This window comes from Nothobranchius furzeri, chromosome 6, assembly GCF_043380555.1.
Source record: "Nothobranchius furzeri strain GRZ-AD chromosome 6, NfurGRZ-RIMD1, whole genome shotgun sequence".
NCBI classification, from domain to species: Eukaryota; Metazoa; Chordata; class Actinopteri; order Cyprinodontiformes; family Nothobranchiidae; genus Nothobranchius; species Nothobranchius furzeri.
Window position 1 is genome coordinate 72,610,785 of NC_091746.1, and position 17,711 is coordinate 72,628,495.

The 17,711-nt window shown below is 44.1% G+C and overlaps 1 protein-coding gene across 1 annotated transcript in view; it reads right to left on the reverse strand.

The window, feature by feature from the left end:
- Window positions 1–17,711, reverse strand: part of tcf4 (transcription factor 4) — a 280,305-nt gene that overhangs the window by 137,329 nt on the left and 125,265 nt on the right. Inside the window, exon 6 of the mRNA XM_054744677.2 lies at window positions 16,629–16,687. Within this exon, the coding sequence (XP_054600652.1) occupies window positions 16,629–16,687 (59 nt within the window). The remainder of the gene's footprint in view (window positions 1–16,628; window positions 16,688–17,711) is intronic.

The window sequence follows — 17,711 nt, forward strand, 5'->3', positions numbered from 1 at the left end:
CTCTACTGCTGCGTTTAAGTGTTTTAATTTTTTTAATGATTTCGAATAAAAATAAAGGCGCCCGGCCCGGCCCGTGTCCGAGGTAATTACACAGTCGTTGGCCCGAAGCCGGCCGGGCCGACCCGAGGGCCTAGGGCTTCAGTGCAGGGCTCTAGTCAGAAGCGAGTAAATCCTCATTGACTCCCATGTTAAAAATACCAATTTCACAGCAGAAATAAACATGTTTACAGCCTGGTACCAAAACATGTTTTTGGTTTAAATGATCTAGTTTACACTCATGACAACTCTGAGGGGGGTGAAGTTTTTTCTCACTCTTCTGTTTCAGTGTATTAAAAGCCTAAAATTCTGTATAATTAATGAGCATCAGACCCACGTGACCACAGAGCTAGCTCCGTGGAAAGGCCTCAGTAGAGCCTCGGTCTGGCCTGGAAACTGTTCCGGGATTTTGAGACTCTGTGTGTGTGTATTCTTGTTTGGATATTATTTGTGCAATTGTTGGACAAAATGACTTGCTGTGGCATTAATTGCACTAATAGAGCGTCCAAAGTCTCCACTTCATTTTTTTCGGTAAGTAAAAATTATATTTATGTATTTTAGGTCACTGCCGAGCTGAGCTTAGATTTTAACATGTACTGTTTAACCATGAAATTTAAATGTAATAGGGTAAACCCCAGTGCATTTAACATAATGCTGCACTTTAGAAAATGGGTTGAAATATAACATGTTGGTGGAGCTGGGTTCCCACTATCGGCTTGTGGAGCTCTCGGGAGACCGATGTTTTCCACCAGTTTCTCCCCTTCCTGTCTGATCGCGGCTTCTGTTTGATGCGTGGGCTGACGGCTTGTGGAGCTCTGGGATGGAAACCTTTCCACCTGGTTCTCCCCAGCGGCAGCTCTGCGCATCTCAGATCGCAGCGGCGCTTGTCTGCTGTGCGGCTGCCGGCTTGTGGAGGTCTCCGAGACCTCTGTGTTCCACCCGGTTTTACCCAGCAGTCAGCCCGGCGTATCTCTGACTCAGAAGCTCTGGTGTTGTGCACAGTTAACTCCGGTTGTAGCTAGGTTGCTACCTCCGTTAGCTTAGCTCCCACCTCCGTGTTAGCTTTGGGTAAGCTTCAGGTTAGCTTGTAGCTAGTTCGACTGGGTGTCGTCAGTTGATCCCAGCCTTACAGCCCCACCCTCAGCTCCACCTCTCTTCCCTTTTATGGAATTGTCTGGGCTTGACGGAACCTGTGACACGGTCAAAATGGTGGTGGTGGCCACCTCCCATTTGGCCTCAAAAACGTGTTATTGGAGCCTACGGAAAGGAGATGTCCAGTATATTTATGTCGATGTTCCTGACGGAAGATTTGGTGTGAGAAGCAAGCTGACCAAGAGAGTCTCTGAGTTTGGGAACCAGCTTGTCTGGGGCACAGATGAGGATCTCAGTCTTATCTTCATTCAGCTGTAGAAAGCTCCCAGCCATCCAGGTTTTGATAGAGTCTAAGCAGGTGTGTAACAGCTGCAGCTTAGACATCTCATGGGGCTTAAAGGAGATGTACAGTTGGATGTCATCTGCATAAAGATGGTAGGAGATTCCTTTGAAGGAGCTCAGGATGTGCTGAAGAGTAAGCAGATAGAGGAGGAAGAGCAGAGGCCCCAGCACAGAACCTTGTGGGACACCATGGGTAAGGGAGGTGGTGGAGAACCTAAACTTGGAGACGGCCATAGAAAAGGAGCGCTCAGAAAGATAAGAGGAGAACCACTCCAGAGCAGATCCTGATAGGCCTACCCAGTCTCTCCGCCTCTCCAGTAGCAGGTGATGGTCAACAGTGTCAAAGGCTGCAGTCAGGTCCAGCAGGACCAGAACAGAACAGTCCCCTGCATCACTCAGCGCAGTTACATGCGCACTGGCCAACATCTAAGGTGATTCAGGTTGATCTTTTTGTAATAAGCTGGGAGTCTTTATCCTAGTTTACATGCGCATTAGAAACCCAGCGAAACCCAGCCTTTCAAGTAAAGTTCGTTCCACTTCAGTACAGTAGGTGGCGACATGCCCCTCTTCATGTCGGCATTCTTCGGGTTAACTTATAGCAACACAAGCAGTAAACAGAGGCTGGCAGAAGTGAAGCAGGATGTGCACAATGGCTGGAGGAATGAGCAACAAAAACACTGCAGAACAGCTTATTTGGTACGTACTGTCCTGTTTTATGGTGTTATGGGTGTTGTTTTGTGATGATGGTCTTGGACAAAGCAGGCAGCACTGTCAGGGTCATGTTCTTTGATTTCTCCAGTGAATTTAACACAATCCAGCCTGATGTACTTTGCCTGAAACTCCAGAAGACACAGGTGGGGGCCTCAACTATCGCCTGGATTAAAGACTACCTGACAAACAGGCCACAGTTTGTGAGGCTGAAGAACTGCACATCAAACCAGGCGATCAGTAACATTGGAGCACCACAGGGGACTGTACTCTCACCATTCCTTTTCACCCTGTACACCTCAGACTTCCAGTACAAATCAGAGACCTGTCATCTACAGAAATACTCAGATGACTCTGCAGTTGTCGGGTGTATCAGAGATGGACAGGAAGCTGAGTACAGAGAGCTGGTGGAGCGCTTTGTGGCATGGTGTGGAAACAATCATCTGACCTTGAACGTGAACAAAACAAAGGAGATGATTTTAGACTTCAGAAGAAACAGGGTGGAGTCAAACACTGTTTCCATCATGGGAGAAGAAGTGGAGGTGGTTGAGGAATACAAATACCTTGGAGTTCACCTGGACAACAGACTGGACTGGAGAAAGAACAGCCAAGTCGTTTACAAGAAGGGACACAGCAGACTGCACTTCCTGAGGACGCTTAGGTCCTTCAATGTCTGTAGCAAGATGCTGCAGATCTTCTACAACAGTGGTTCCTAACCTGGGGGTCCCGACCCGCACAAGGGGGCGCCAAAGCCTCTCAGTGGGTCGCCAGGACCTCTCCAATTTAAGGGGTTAAAACTTCATTTATTACTTGTTTATAGCCTACATTGTGCTCACAATTTTTTTAAGAGTGAAAAGTTTACTGATATTAAGACAGGAAATAATTGGTACAGAAAAAGTAACACACTTTTAAGAACATTTTGCTCAGCTCACTGTTTTATTTTCAAGTGTCAAAAGTTCATTAAAGATAGGACTGGTTGATTAATCACAGCCTTTACAGTAAATCTAGTATAAACAGTAATATACACATTTAAGTACATTTTGCTCAGTGTATTTTTTATGTGTCAAACGTTTATTGAAAGGAATGATTGATTAATCAGTGTTTACAAGAAACATTGTGTTCAGAAAAGTAATACAAACTGTCAAGCACATTATGCTCTGTTTGGTTTTGTTAATGACTTTGTTCTGTACTGGAGCCTACTAGTCTGAAATGTGGCACACAGGTACAGTAGGTGTTCCAGAGTAGGGATGTGGTGAAAGTTGTACATCAGCTATGAAGGATGATTTTTTATGAATTTTTGAAAAATGACATAATTGTATTGACTGTATTGGACTGAATACAGGTTTGCTTTAATATCTGAGGATTTCTACAGTAAATCTGTTTGTACTGGAAGAGAGAATGGGAGGGGGTCATCAAAAATTTTACTGGTAAAAAACGGGGTCCCTTGGGAAAAAGGTTGGGAACCACTGTTCTACAAGTCTGTTGTTGAGAGTGTAATCTCTTCAGCCATAATCTGTTGGGGTAGCAGCATCAGAAGCAGGGACCTGAAAAGGCTCAACAGCCTAATAAAAAAGGCTGGTTCTGTTCTGGGGACGACTGTGGAACCGCTGGAGGAGATAATGCAAAGAAGGATTCTCCAGAGAATCAAGAACATGATGGACAACCCTGAGCATTCTCTTCACAAGACTGTCCGACAACGGAAGAGTGTCTTCAGTCAGAGGCTTCTTCAGTTTGGCTGCAACACTGACCGCTACTGGAGATCCTTCCTGCCAACAGCCATTTTAATATACAACAACTCTTTGATGACTTGATTATTAGGCCCGAGCAGCGAAAGCGCTGCGAAGGCCTCTTGTTTTTGCTCTGATTATTAGGCCCGAGCAGCGAAAGCGCTGCGAAGGCCTCTTGTTTTTGCTCTGATTATTATTATTTTTTGTTATTCCGTGCCCCCTTTGAACAGCTTTTTGGGGACCTTAACATACCCCAAAACTCACAATATTTTGCACACTTGTCAGGCCTGGTGAAAAATTTGATATTTTAAAGGTCCCAAAAAAATCGCAAAGAAAATGGCTGAACAGCGCCCCCTACAAAGTGAAAAAAACCCCTCTCCATAAAGCTTAGTTTATCGTACAGTTATGAAATTTGGTACACTTGTAGTACTCAACAGTCCGCACAGAAAAGTCTCTTGCAACCATGGTCAATATCAAACAGGAAGTCGGCCATTTTGGGTTGAAATGGCGATTTTTTGCCGTTTTTGCCGTTTTTAGGGTCCGTTTCTGATTGGATTGCTCGATCATTTTTCGCACGATCGTCTCAAAAATTGTGTAAAATTGCTCAGAAGGGATGGGCGAACAAAATGAGATAAGGATTCTGAGTTTTCGTATATGTTGAAGGGGCGGAGCCAGGCCTCGAAGTTTGACTACTCGCCAAAAATATTTAAATTGCTATAACTTCATAACTGAATGGAATAGAGTTACCAAACTTTCTGTGGTCATTCGTCATCCACCCACAAAGTAAATTGAAAGGTCGGATGATGACATCACACAAGCCCCGCCCCCTCAGGACCAAAAAGATCAAGTTTTACTGTGAAAGGTCCCAAATTGCCCCATTTCACTTAATCACCACAAATTTGTAGCTGGTAACTCAAGACAAGTGGGGGTTGCTTGGCGTCACTTTATGGGAGTTTTCGGCAGAGGGCGGGGCTGTGGTGGCGCGGCGAATTCAGGCGTACCGCCTTGGCCTTACGTTTGCCTCCCATTTCGTCATTTCCAAAGATATCGTCACGAAACTTCTTGTGAGTGATCCTAGTCCGGCCCCCCAAAAGATCTGATGTGAACATCTGGTGGGCGTGGCCTATTTTCTGAAATAGCGCCCCCTAGGACCATTAAAACTATTAGCCCCAAGCCATGCTTTGACTGAGGATTACGAAATTTGGTACACTAATGTGGTGTCTCAGGACCTACAAAAAAGTCTCTTGGAGTCAAGTTCAAAGTCGCACAGGAAGTCGGCCATTTTGGATCAAGTACGCGATTTAGTGGTTTTCGCACACGTTGTTTGGAGAGTGATGCTCCGTCGCCCTTTTCACCAATCTCCTTCAAACTTCTGCTATATACCCTTAAGACATAGGGGAAAAAATTCAACCGTCGGATTTTTCAAAAGTTGAAAGGTGTGGGCGTGGCTAAGCCTCAAACTTTGACCTGTCGCCACGCTACTCTTTTTTTCACAGCTCCCTACTGGACTCCTTTTACCCAATCACCAGGATTCTGTGGCAAACAGCAGTAGACAAGTTGAGGTTACTTGGTCTCCAGTACTGGCAGGTTTTGAAAAAAGGCGGGGCTTTGGGACCATGGCGAAAATCGCCATCACGCCATGGAAATACGTTTGTCTCTCATTTCTTCAGTTATCGTGATATTGCTACGAAACTTCTGGTGAGTGATCCTAGTCTGAGCTCCAAGAGAAATAGACAGCTGAATTTTGTGGGCGTGGCCTATGTTTTGAAATAGCGCCCCCTAGGACCATTTAAACTATTAGCCCCAAGCCATGCTTTGACTGAGGATTACGAAATTTGGTACACTAATGTGGTGTCTCAGGACCTACAAAAAAGTCTCTTGGAGTCAAGTTCAAAGTCGCACAGGAAGTCGGCCATTTTGGATCAAGTACGCGATTTAGTGGTTTTCGCACACGTTGTTTGGAGAGTGATGCTCCGTCGCCCTTTTCACCAATCTCCTTCAAACTTCTGCTATATACCCTTAAGACATAGGGGAAAAATTTAACCGTCGGATTTTTCAAAAGTTGAAAGGTGTGGGCGTGGCTAAGCCTCAAACTTTGACCTGTCGCCACGCTACTCTTTTTTTCACAGCTCCCTACTGGACTCCTTTTACCCAATCACCAGGATTCTGTGGCAAACAGCAGTAGACAAGTTGAGGTTACTTGGTCTCCAGTACTGGCAGGTTTTGAAAAAAGGCGGGGCTTTGGGACCATGGCGAAAATCGCCATCACGCCATGGAAATACGTTTGTCTCATTTCTTCAGTTATCGTGATATTGCTACGAAACTTCTGGTGAGTGATCCTAGTCTGAGCTCCAAGAGAAATAGACAGCTGAAGTTTGTGGGCGTGGCCTATATTCTTAAATAGCGCCCCCTAGAGCCATTAAAACTTTCAGCCCCAAGCCATGCTTTGACTGAGGATTACGAAATTTGGTACACTAATGTGGGGTCTCAGGACCTACAAAAAAGTCTCTTGGAGCCAAGCGTAAAGTCGCACAGGAAGTCGGCCATTTTGGTGCAAGTACGTGATTTAGTGGTTTTCGCACACATTGTTTGGAGAGTGATGCTCCGTCGCCCTTTTCACCAATCACCTTCAAACTTCTGCAATACACTCTTAAGACATAGGGGAAAAAATTCAACCGTCGGATTTTTCAAAAGTTGAAAGGTGTGGGCGTGGCTAAGCCTCAAACGTTGACCTTTCGCCATTACTTTACTTGACTTAATAACTCCCATGTGCATGATCAGATCTTTTTCGAACTTTGTCTGTGTGATCATTGACCATATCTGTAAACAATGACAATGTGGACAGCTGACATCACCTAAGCCCCGCCCCCTGACTACAGGAATTTATTTTTTATGCTGAAATGCCCATATTTGTCCCCTCTAATTTAGTCAACATGACCCTAAGGTCATGCACTGTCTTCATGATGCTGTAATGACCATTCAGATCTGATAGCTTTCCAGAAAGGGAGGGGCTTTGATGCCATGGCGAATTCTGGCGTAACGCCGTAATCTTAATATTCAATTTAATGGTGAGCTCAGAGGGGATGCTGAGTCAGGGTGAGGTGCAGACTAGGAGGCCATTCGCGGTTTCTGGTGTCGGGGTGGTTGACGTTTCTGTTCTGTCAGACGTGCACTGGTGCAACGGCAGACCGGAGCGGCGCGGAGCTGCGAGGGCCGAACGACGCTGCTTGCAGCTTTAATTATTATTTTTTGTTATTCCGTGCCCCCTTTGAACAGCTTTTTGGGGACCTTAACATACCCCAAAACTCACAATATTTTGCACACTTGTCAGGCCTGGTGAAAAATTTGATATTTTAAAGGTCCCGAAAAAATCGCAAAGAAAATGGCTGAACAGCGCCCCCTACAAAGTGAAAAAAACCCCTCTCCATAAAGCTTAGTTTATCGTACAGTTATGAAATTTGGTACACTTGTAGTACTCAACAGTCCGCACAGAAAAGTCTCTTGCAACCATGGTCAATATCAAACAGGAAGTCGGCCATTTTGGGTTGAAATGGCGATTTTTTGCCGTTTTTGCCGTTTTTAGGGTCCGTTTCTGATTGGATTGCTCGATCATTTTTCGCACGATCGTCTCAAAAATTGTGTAAAATTGCTCAGAAGGGATGGGCGAACAAAATGAGATAAGGATTCTGAGTTTTCGTATATGTTGAAGGGGCGGAGCCAGGCCTCGAAGTTTGACTACTCGCCAAAAATATTTAAATTGCTATAACTTCATAACTGAATGGAATAGAGTTACCAAACTTTCTGTGGTCATTCGTCATCCACCCACAAAGTAAATTGAATGGTCGGATGATGACATCACACAAGCCCCGCCCCCTCAGGACCAAAAAGATCAAGTTTTACTGTGAAAGGTCCCAAATTGCCCCATTTCACTTAATCACCACAAATTTGTAGCTGGTAACTCAAGACAAGTGGGGGTTGCTTGGCGTCACTTTATGGGAGTTTTCGGCAGAGGGCGGGGCTGTGGCGGCGCGGCGAATTCAGGCGTACCGCCTTGGCCTTACGTTTGCCTCCCATTTCGTCATTTCCAAAGATATCGTCACGAAACTTCTTGTGAGTGATCCTAGTCCGGCCCATCAAAAGATCTGATGTGAACATCCGGTGGGCGTGGCCTATTTTCTGAAATAGCGCCCCCTAGGACCATTAAAACTGTCAGCCCCAAGCCATGCTTTGACTGAGGATTACGAAATATGGTACACTAATGTGCTGTCTCAGGACCTACAAAAAAGTCTCTTGGAGCCAAGTGCAAAGTCGCACAGGAAGTCGGCCATTTTGGTCCAAGTACGCGATTTAGTGGTTTTCGCACACGTTGTTTGGAGAGTGATGCTCCGTCGCCCTTTTCACCATTCTCCTTCAAACTTCTGCTATGTACTCGTAAGACATAGGGAAAAAAATTCAACCGTCGGATTTTTCAAAAGTTGAAAGGTGTGGGCGTGGCTAAGCCTCAAACTTTGACCTGCCGCCACGCCACTCTTTTTTTCACAGCTCCCTACTGGACTCCTTTTACCCAATCACCAGGATTCTGTGGGAAACAGCAGTAGACAACTTGAGGTTACTTGGTCTCCAGTACTGGCAGGTTTTGAAAAAAGGCGGGGCTTTGGGAGCATGGCGAAAATCGCCATCACGCCATGGAAATACGTTTGCCTCTCATTTCTTCAGTTATCGTGATATCGCTCCGACACTTCTGGTGAGTGATCCTAGTCTGACCCCCAAGAGAAGTAGACAGCTGAAGTTTGTGGGCGTGGCCTATTCTCTTAAATAGCGCCCCCTAGGTCCATTTAAACTAATAGCCCCAAGCCAAGCTTTGACTGAGGATTGCGAAATTTGGTACACTAATGTGGTGTCTCAGGACCTACAAAAAAGTCTCTTGGAGCCAAGTGCAAAGTCGCACAGGAAGTCGGCCATTTTGGTCCAAGTACGCGATTTAGTGGTTTTCGCACACGTTGTTTGGAGAGTGATGCTCCGTCGCCCTTTTCACCAATCTCCTTCAAACTTCTGCTATATACTCTTAAGACATAGGGGAAAAAATTCAACCGTCGGATTTTTCAAAAGTTGAAAGGTGTGGGCGTGGCTAAGCCTCAAACTTTGACCTGTCGCCACGCCACTCTTTTTTTCACAGCTCCCTACTGGACTCCTTTTACCCAATCACCAGGATTCTGTGGGAAACAGCAGTAGACAACTTGAGGTTACTTAGTCTCCAGTACTGGCAGGTTTTGAAAAAAGGCGGGGCTTTGGGAGCATGGCGAAAATCGCCATCACGCCATGGAAATACGTTTGCCTCTCATTTCTTCAGTTATCGTGATATCGCTACGAAACTTCTGGTGAGTGATCCTAGTCTGACCCCCAAGAGAAATAGACAGCTGAAGTTTGTGGGCGTGGCCTATTCTCTTAAATAGCGCCCCCTAGGACCATTTAAACTAATAGCCCCAAGCCATGCTTTGACTGAGGATTACGAAATTTGGTACACTAATGTGGTGTCTCAGGACCTACAAAAAAGTCTCTTGGAGCCAGGACAAAGTCGCACAGGAAGTCGGCCATTTTGGTCCAAGTACGCGATTTAGTGGTTTTCGCACACGTTGTTTGGAGAGTGATGCTCTGTCGCCCTTTTCACCAATCACTTTCAAACTTCTGCTGTATACTCATACGACGTAGGGGAAAAAATTCAACCGTCGGATTTTTCAAAAGTTGAAAGGTGTGGGCGTGGCTAAGCCTCAAACTTTGACCTTTCGCCATTACTTTACTTGACTTAATAACTCCCATGTGCATGATCAGATCTTTTTCAAACTTTGTCTGTGTGATCATTGACCATATCTGTAAAAAATGACAATGTGGACAGCTGACATCACCTAAGCCCCGCCCCCTGACTACAGGAAGTCTATTTTTTATTCTGAAATACCCATATTTGTCCCCTCTAATTTAGTGAACATGACACTAAGGTCATACACTGTCTTCATGATGTTGTAATGACCATTCAGATCTGATTGCTTTCCAGAAAGGGAGGGGCTTTTATGCCATGGCGAATTCTGGCGTAACGCCGTAACCTTACAATTCAATTTAATGGTGAGCTCAGAGGGGATGCTGAGTCAGGGTGAGGTGCGGACTAGGAAGCCATTTGCAGATTCTGGCGTCGGGGTGGTTGACGATTCTGTTCTGCCAGACGTGCCCTGGTGCCCCGGGCTGCTGGCCAGGCCGGAGCGGCGCAGAGCTGCGAGGGCCGAACGACGCTGCTTGCAGCTTTAATTATTATTATTATTCTGAGCTACTACAGCAATCAATTTCCCACTGGGATCAATAAAGTATTTTTGAATTTGAATTTAACAGAAGACCGCTTCCGCGGTCTCGTCACTTCCAGAGCACAACAGTCCTACCGGTTTAGTTCGGTTGACCTGTTTACATGCATAATGTAATAGAATTGCTATCACATTATCTGGGTGCTTCAGCTAGATTAGAACCAGTTTGGCTTTAACCAGACTAACATGTTTACATGCAATTAACAAACAGACCTGAGTCTTTTTAGGGCAATACTTTGATTTTCTAAAGTGCATGTAAACGCATTACAGACCCTTAAGCTTGGTTTATGCTTGACGCATTCACTTTCCGCGCGGTGATGCGGCTCGCGGATGGAACGAGCTTCACAACTCGCAGCGTTTATGGTTTGTTCGGCTCGTCTCTGCGGTGAGCCAATATTCTCCCAAACTGTAGGGGGCAGCATGGAACTCTAAAGCATGCATCCAACACTACACCATAGTAGAAGTAAAAATTACTGTTTACAACATGGCATTTCAGCATTTTTAACAGCATCCTCGTCTTTTCCGACAGTGCGAGCTATTTCTCTCCAAGAATTATTAACAACATGTTGATCACGGAGATCTCTGAGAGCTGAAGCATACAAATGTCTGTATTTACGAACCTCTGCCATACTAGTTCTTGCCGGTCCGCCATGTTTTTCCGCGTCCGTCCGTCCGCGTGGTTAGAAATTTTCCGAGGTGCGCGTTGCGGAAATCTTGAGCCGTGCGGAGACGCGGTGGAGGGGCATGGTTGTTAAAATGACGCAACTTTTCCGTGCGGAGCCGTGCGGACCTCGCGGAAGCGTCAAGCATAAACCAACCTTAAGAGCTGTTTCAGTGGAGTGAGCTCTACAAAAGCCTGACAGGAAACTATCATAGATGTTATGTTCATCAAGAGCAGCTGTGAGGGCGCAACCATTCTTAGACCCAAGAGGTGGTCTCGTTCTTATTGGGGTAACAATGACCAGGCAACTCCGCCCAACGCAGGGCAATGTGACCCACTACCCCAGACCCCAACCAGAAGGCCAGTTCCCACTCCTAACCTCCCGCATTGGGCAGCAAACTGAGAACACAAGTGTGAGAAGACCCCTGGTCTCCCTCCACCAGCTTCAATGTAGTGTTGATGTGTGTTGTAATAGAGTGTATTTAAAAAAGGTGGCAGGGTGGGGGACGGCAGACACCCTCTAGCCTAAACAGGCTGGCGTCAGAACAGTCTCAGCTGCCCTCAGAACCCACAGTATAGATGCAGCATAAAATTGGAAGCGGCAAAGCACCAGAGGTGAGGCTGAGTTAACAGACCCCCCCCCCTTCCAGGTGCTGTTGAGTGAGCTCAACCCCAGGACCCTAAAGGTTGGTTTATGCTTGACGCGTCCACGAGGTCCGCACGGCTCCGCGCGGAAAAGTTGCGTCATTTTGCGTCATTTTAACAACCACGCCCCTCCACCGCGTCTCCGCACGGCCCAAGATTTCCGCAACGCGCACCTCGGAAAATTTCTAACCACGCGGACGGTCGGACGCGGAAAAACATGGCGGACCGGCACGACAGAGGTTCGTAAATACAGACATTTGTATGATTCCGCTCTCAGAGATCACTGTGATCAACATGTTGTTAATAATTCTTGGAGAGAAATAGCTCGCACTGTCGGAAAAGACGAGAACGCTGTTAAAAATGCTGAAATACCATGTTGTAAACAGTGATTTCTACTTCTACTATGGTGTAGTGTTGGATGCATGCCGTAGAGCTCCATGCTGCCCCGTTCAGTTTGGGAGAATATTGGCTCACCGCAGAGACGAGCCGCACAAACCATAAACGCTGCAAGTTGTGAAGCGCGTTCCAGCCGCGAGCTGCATCACCGCGCGGAAAGTGAATGCGTCAAGCATAAACCAAGCTTAAGTGTGCATTTGCAAGGAATGTTGTTGGTGGAAGTGTTTAAATTGCAAAATAAGATTGAGATGCAGGCAGCCACGGGACTGCAGAGATGGGAACCACCCCCGCACATCCCGAATTTACTCACACTCCAAAGCCTTTTGCAGGCTTATGGGGCAGAAGGACATGTTATTTGGAAAGTATGACAAAAAAAAAAAGAGCATGATTTAAGCAGGAAGTGACCAAATAATGTAAATCATTTTATGTTCATTACACTGTGATCAAAATTGAAATATAAGCTTGAATCTGAAGGTAAGTTGTTGACATTCTGCCAAGTAGATACCCAACCTTAACAACAACAACAAGCTAATGATACTGATAGCATATTTATATAGATCAAGGGCAGTCCTTTAAATTAAATGAAAAGGGTTTAATTAAGATCCTTGAGGAATACCGAATGATGGCACCACATTATTTATGATTATTAACATGTAACATGTATTCTAGTCTTCATACTTCTAACTGACTACTTTAAAGCAACACCATTAAAACCTTGTTTTTTTGTTCCAATAAAAAGTTCTTGATATCCCAAAAAAAAAAAAAAAGATTTCTGCTTTTACTCGTGTCAAATTAAACAGGGGAAATGCTTTTTAGTGCTGTGTGCTTTAGTGCCTTCTGTCAGTAGATTGGGGGGTTTTAGAGTCTCTTTGGCAGTTGTTTGAGGGGTGGGCTCTTTCTTGGCAGAAAAACCACATTTCCCAGCCCCCAAACGCCCATTTATAGCCTGGTGAAAGTCCTCGTGACCCTGTCAGTTACTCCTTGTTACAGCAGATACAAGTAATCAGTGAGAGGAAAAGACTCGTTCAGACAATTAACACTAAAGACGTGTTTTTACCAGGAGACATCAGCCAGACTGACCAGGCTTTAATGTTAGTGATGCAACAGTTGAAACTGACTATCAGCGTCACTCTAAAACCTAGAAACAAAAACCAATGTCACTTTGCCAAAGAACCAAAGGCAGGAGGTTCCCAAACGCTGACAAGGACTAGAAACATCCCAAATAAAGAGTAAAATGTTGTGAAATATCTGAATTCATTTTATAGTTCTGAACTATGAAACCACAGTCTTCTCCAATTTCATTGTACAAACAGGTATGAGTTGCTATGAACAGAAATATTTGGGAGAATTAAAAAATCGATTTACATCCATTTACAGTCTAATTATAACCATTGAATGATTTTACAGTAAAGTGATGGATGGATTAGTGGGTGGGTGAGTAGATGGATGAGTGATTGGCGGGCAGGTGGGTGGGTGGATGATTTTGAATGTTCCTTAAAAATGAAACCATCTAAAAACCAAATACCTTAAAAACTTCAATGGTAAAAAGGACCTTGACCTTGTTTGGTCAGCAGCAGGTTTGTACAAACTGGAATCAGTGGGAATCTGTCTGCTGCTATGATGTGAGCTATCTCTCTCTCTCTCTCTCTCTCTCTCTCTCTCTCTCTCTCTCTCTCTCTCTCTCTCCCTCTCCCTCTCCCTCTCTCTCTCTCTCTCTCTCTCTCTCTAAGTTTTTTCTTCTCTTTCTCAACCTTTCACTAACAGCCAAGGATGTTGGACTTCAGCCCAGCATGTAAATTAATCTGCCATTTCCAACAATTTCCATCAGGAGCCATTCAGACTGTGTAGAAGGATAATTTGACAGCAGCCCACTGGGAAAGTGGCCAGTGAGACAGTAATGTTTGATTTATTTAATATTTTTACTCTCTATGGTTTGTTGTCTTGTACAAAGGCTCCAGCTGGATGTGATAGAGATAAAAGATCAACAGGATAGATGGGTGAGTGGATGGACGGATTGATGGATGGATGGATGGGTGGATGGGTGTACAGATGGATGGATGGATGTGTGTCTGGATGGATGGATGGATGGATGAATGGATGGATGGATGGGTGGGTGGATGGGTGAGTGGATGGACGGATTGATGGATGGATGGGTGTACAGATGGATGGATGGATGGATGTGTGTCTGGAGGGATGGATGGATGGATGGGTGGGTGGATGGATGAATGAATGAATGGAATGATGGATGGATGGATGGATGGATGGGTGGGTGGATGGATGAATGAATGGAATGATGGATGGATAGATGGATGAATGAATGAATGGAATGATGGATGGATGGATGGACACATGGATGGATAAACAAATGGACAAATGAAAAATTGGCCAAGTCAACTATTAAGTGAAACTTTAAACTGTTAAAATAAATGAAATAATTTGTTTCAGGAACAAGTAGATTCACTTCACTTCTGTTTATTTATAAAGCGCCAAACCATGACGAGTCGTCTCAAGGCCCTTCCATGGATAAATGGATTCACTAATGGGAAACCAAACTGTATGAAATCATGAAAAAGGTTCTGATTAGCTCAACTGGAAACACCAAAAACATAATCTGCTGCTGTTGAAATCTACATATTTTAGAAATGAATTCATAATTAGACGGAGAGACGAGTGGACGACCACACAACAGACGAATGAATGAACAAAACCGTCAAATTACTAAATTTTTATAAAAAGATCCAATTCATCAACCGAAGAAGTGGTGAATGAGTGAATAAAGTCTCCTCCAGGACACATTTGGAATGAGGCAGATATGACTGGTAGCTGTGTGTGTGTGTGTGTGTGTGTGTGTGTGTGTGTGTGTGTGTTCTGAAGGTTGTCGTGGCCAGATTCTGTCCCCATGACAGAACAGAAAGAATCCAAACAAACGAAGGTCCTTCCAAGTCTGAACACCAGTATGAGTCCTTCAGAGGCCACGCTGGGATGTTTGCTTTGTTCTCGTACACTCTACCTTCTGCTTCCTCCTCGCTCAAAACATCCATCCAACCAGGAAAAGAAAAAAAAAAAACAGACCTGAATCTCTGACACGAGTTTCGTTTGCTCTGACTGCCTCTGCTGACGACTAGACCTCCAGATACTAGACTAAGGCTTTATGGGAATGGTGTGATGACCCCAACTCCTGAACAACCGTCGCCTCGGTCAGCGAGCCTCAGGGCAGCTGTGGCTACAGCATCGCTCATGACCTCGGGGTGTGAATGGTTTACTGTAGTGTAGCTTCCTCTGACTCAGAAAGGCGTTATGCCGGTTTTACCAAAACCCCGATCAACCAACACGAAGCAGGTCCGGATCGTATAAAACACCTGTAGTTACAAACTCCCCCATCAGCACACAGCAGCTGATTTACTGAACAGATGCAATCTTCTCGTTTTTCCACCATCTTTCATCTCATCCAAACCTTTCTATTTGGTTAATTTATTCTATGTAGTCATGGAAATCTGTAACAGCCTTTAGCATAACTTTGGTTTCGTTAACGCAGAGCTTTGATAAGTTTTAATTAATATAGGTTTGGAATAAAAATAAAATGAATCCACAACATCAGACTCCACATGTTCGACAGCTTGTGCTGGAATAAATTTGGTGTGCGTGTCTTTTAATTGGTGGTCATCAAAGTAACGCGATTAAACCTGCTTCTGTTTCATATCCCAATAGCAGAATCCAATCTCAGCATCTGCAAATCGTAGTTAGCATGAATGCATATGGTCCACGAGCAAACAAAGCTTTCACCATGGAGAGCCATGAACCTCATGGTGAAGTGAATCATTTGGTTTATAAAGTTGGATCAAGGTGGCCAAGTTAAGACTTCTCAGACAAAACATTCAAATCAGACAGATGTTGTTTATGGCTGTCAGGAGGCTCAACCGTTTAACTCACTATTTTCACAGGTTTAAACTAAAATACCAGAAAGTTTCAGGTAAAGAGCTTGAGACCGTATCAGGTGGTTCGGCAGATTCCTCCACACCAAACCTGATCTCCATCTTTGCCGTGGCTCTGACCCCGGTTTCCCACTGCAAGCATCAGCGGAACGGAACGGCAGCGAAGCGGCACCGCTTCAAATAGAATCCGATTATAGTCTATGGAGTGTTTCAAACCAGCCGCGACTCGGCAATTTTCAGGCGCAAGCGGCATGCCGCGCCACTAAAGATAGGATCGAGTTCTATTTTTTCCACGAGCCGCTTCTGGGACACGTCAATTTCCGCAGTTCACATAGTGCGAGACAGGAAACCACACACGATTTCAGTGTAAAATCCCAGGTTATTTTCAAAATAAAATGCAACGTTGCAATGTTATCTATAATTACGTCAGCACGAGTGACCGAACGGCTTTGTTTACCACCTGTTTCTTTCGAGAAGTGCAACGTGATTCCTCACGGGGGTTGTGATCTCTCGATGAGGAAGATGTCGGAACTCTCGAAAGATATTAGAATCTCGCGAGTACAGCGAGGCGCAGCGAGGAACCCGTGCCGCGGCCAAGACTCTCCCGGTGTGATAAGGGCCGCTTTGAAGTTCGCGAGTGAGCTGCTTCGCTGCTGTTCCGTTCCGTTGATGCTTGCGGTGTGAAACCGGGGTAAGAGAACGCTGTGATCTAGTAGGAACAGAAGATGACAGTAAGACTGACCTGGTGACAGTGTGGGTTGGATTCTCTGCCGTATGAGTACGAACTCCGCTCCGATTTACCTGCAAAGGCAAGAAATCACGGTGAGGTTAGTAGCCAGAAGTAGGAGGTTACGTCAGAATCAAATCGCTAATGACGATTTCAAGTATTTAGCTAAAAACTCTGATTCTACTGTAGTTGACACCGACGTTTTAAGGAAAGCTCTGGGTCAGAAACACTAAACACTAGTTCAACTTCCTTCTGTCCAAATGTCTAACCGTCAGGTTATGGAGATGAAATGAATAAGACATCATATTCACTCACTGATGAAGAAACCTAATATCGTCTACTAGACATACAAATAGTTATTTCAACCCACCAAAGCGTTGCATCAGAAGCCATAACAAAACCAGAGGAAATAAATACCAAGTGGTGTGAATAAAGCCATGAAAAACAAAAGTAATCTAATGATCTTAACCAGTTATTAAATCAGAACGGTGCATTATTTCACAGGTGTTCAACTTACAGAAAAAATGAGCATCAGTAGTTTTTAGCAACAAAACAGAAACACCTGATAAGTACACCGAAACCACTTTTAATCAACTATTACTGCTTCTTTTTGGGGTAGTTTCTGTTTCTTGAAAAGATAATTACATTCAGTTTCAATCAATCATTATTTCTACAACACTTTCACAGAATGACTGAAGTGCTGAACATCAGTTTGACCAGGAAAAAAATAGCTAAGTTGTACTGATGTACTTCCTGAAATTTATATGTGTGTTTATATGTATGTATGTATATATATATATATATATATATATATATATATATATATATATATATATGTATATACATACATTTAAATGTATATGTATATATGTATATAAATATATATGTATATACATATATTCATATACATATTTACTATATATACATATATATATGTATATATATATATATATATATGTATATACATATATTCATATACATATTTACTATATATATATGTATATATATGTATATATATATGTATATATATATATATATATATATATATATATATATATATATATATATATATATATATATATATGCACACGAGCTTCA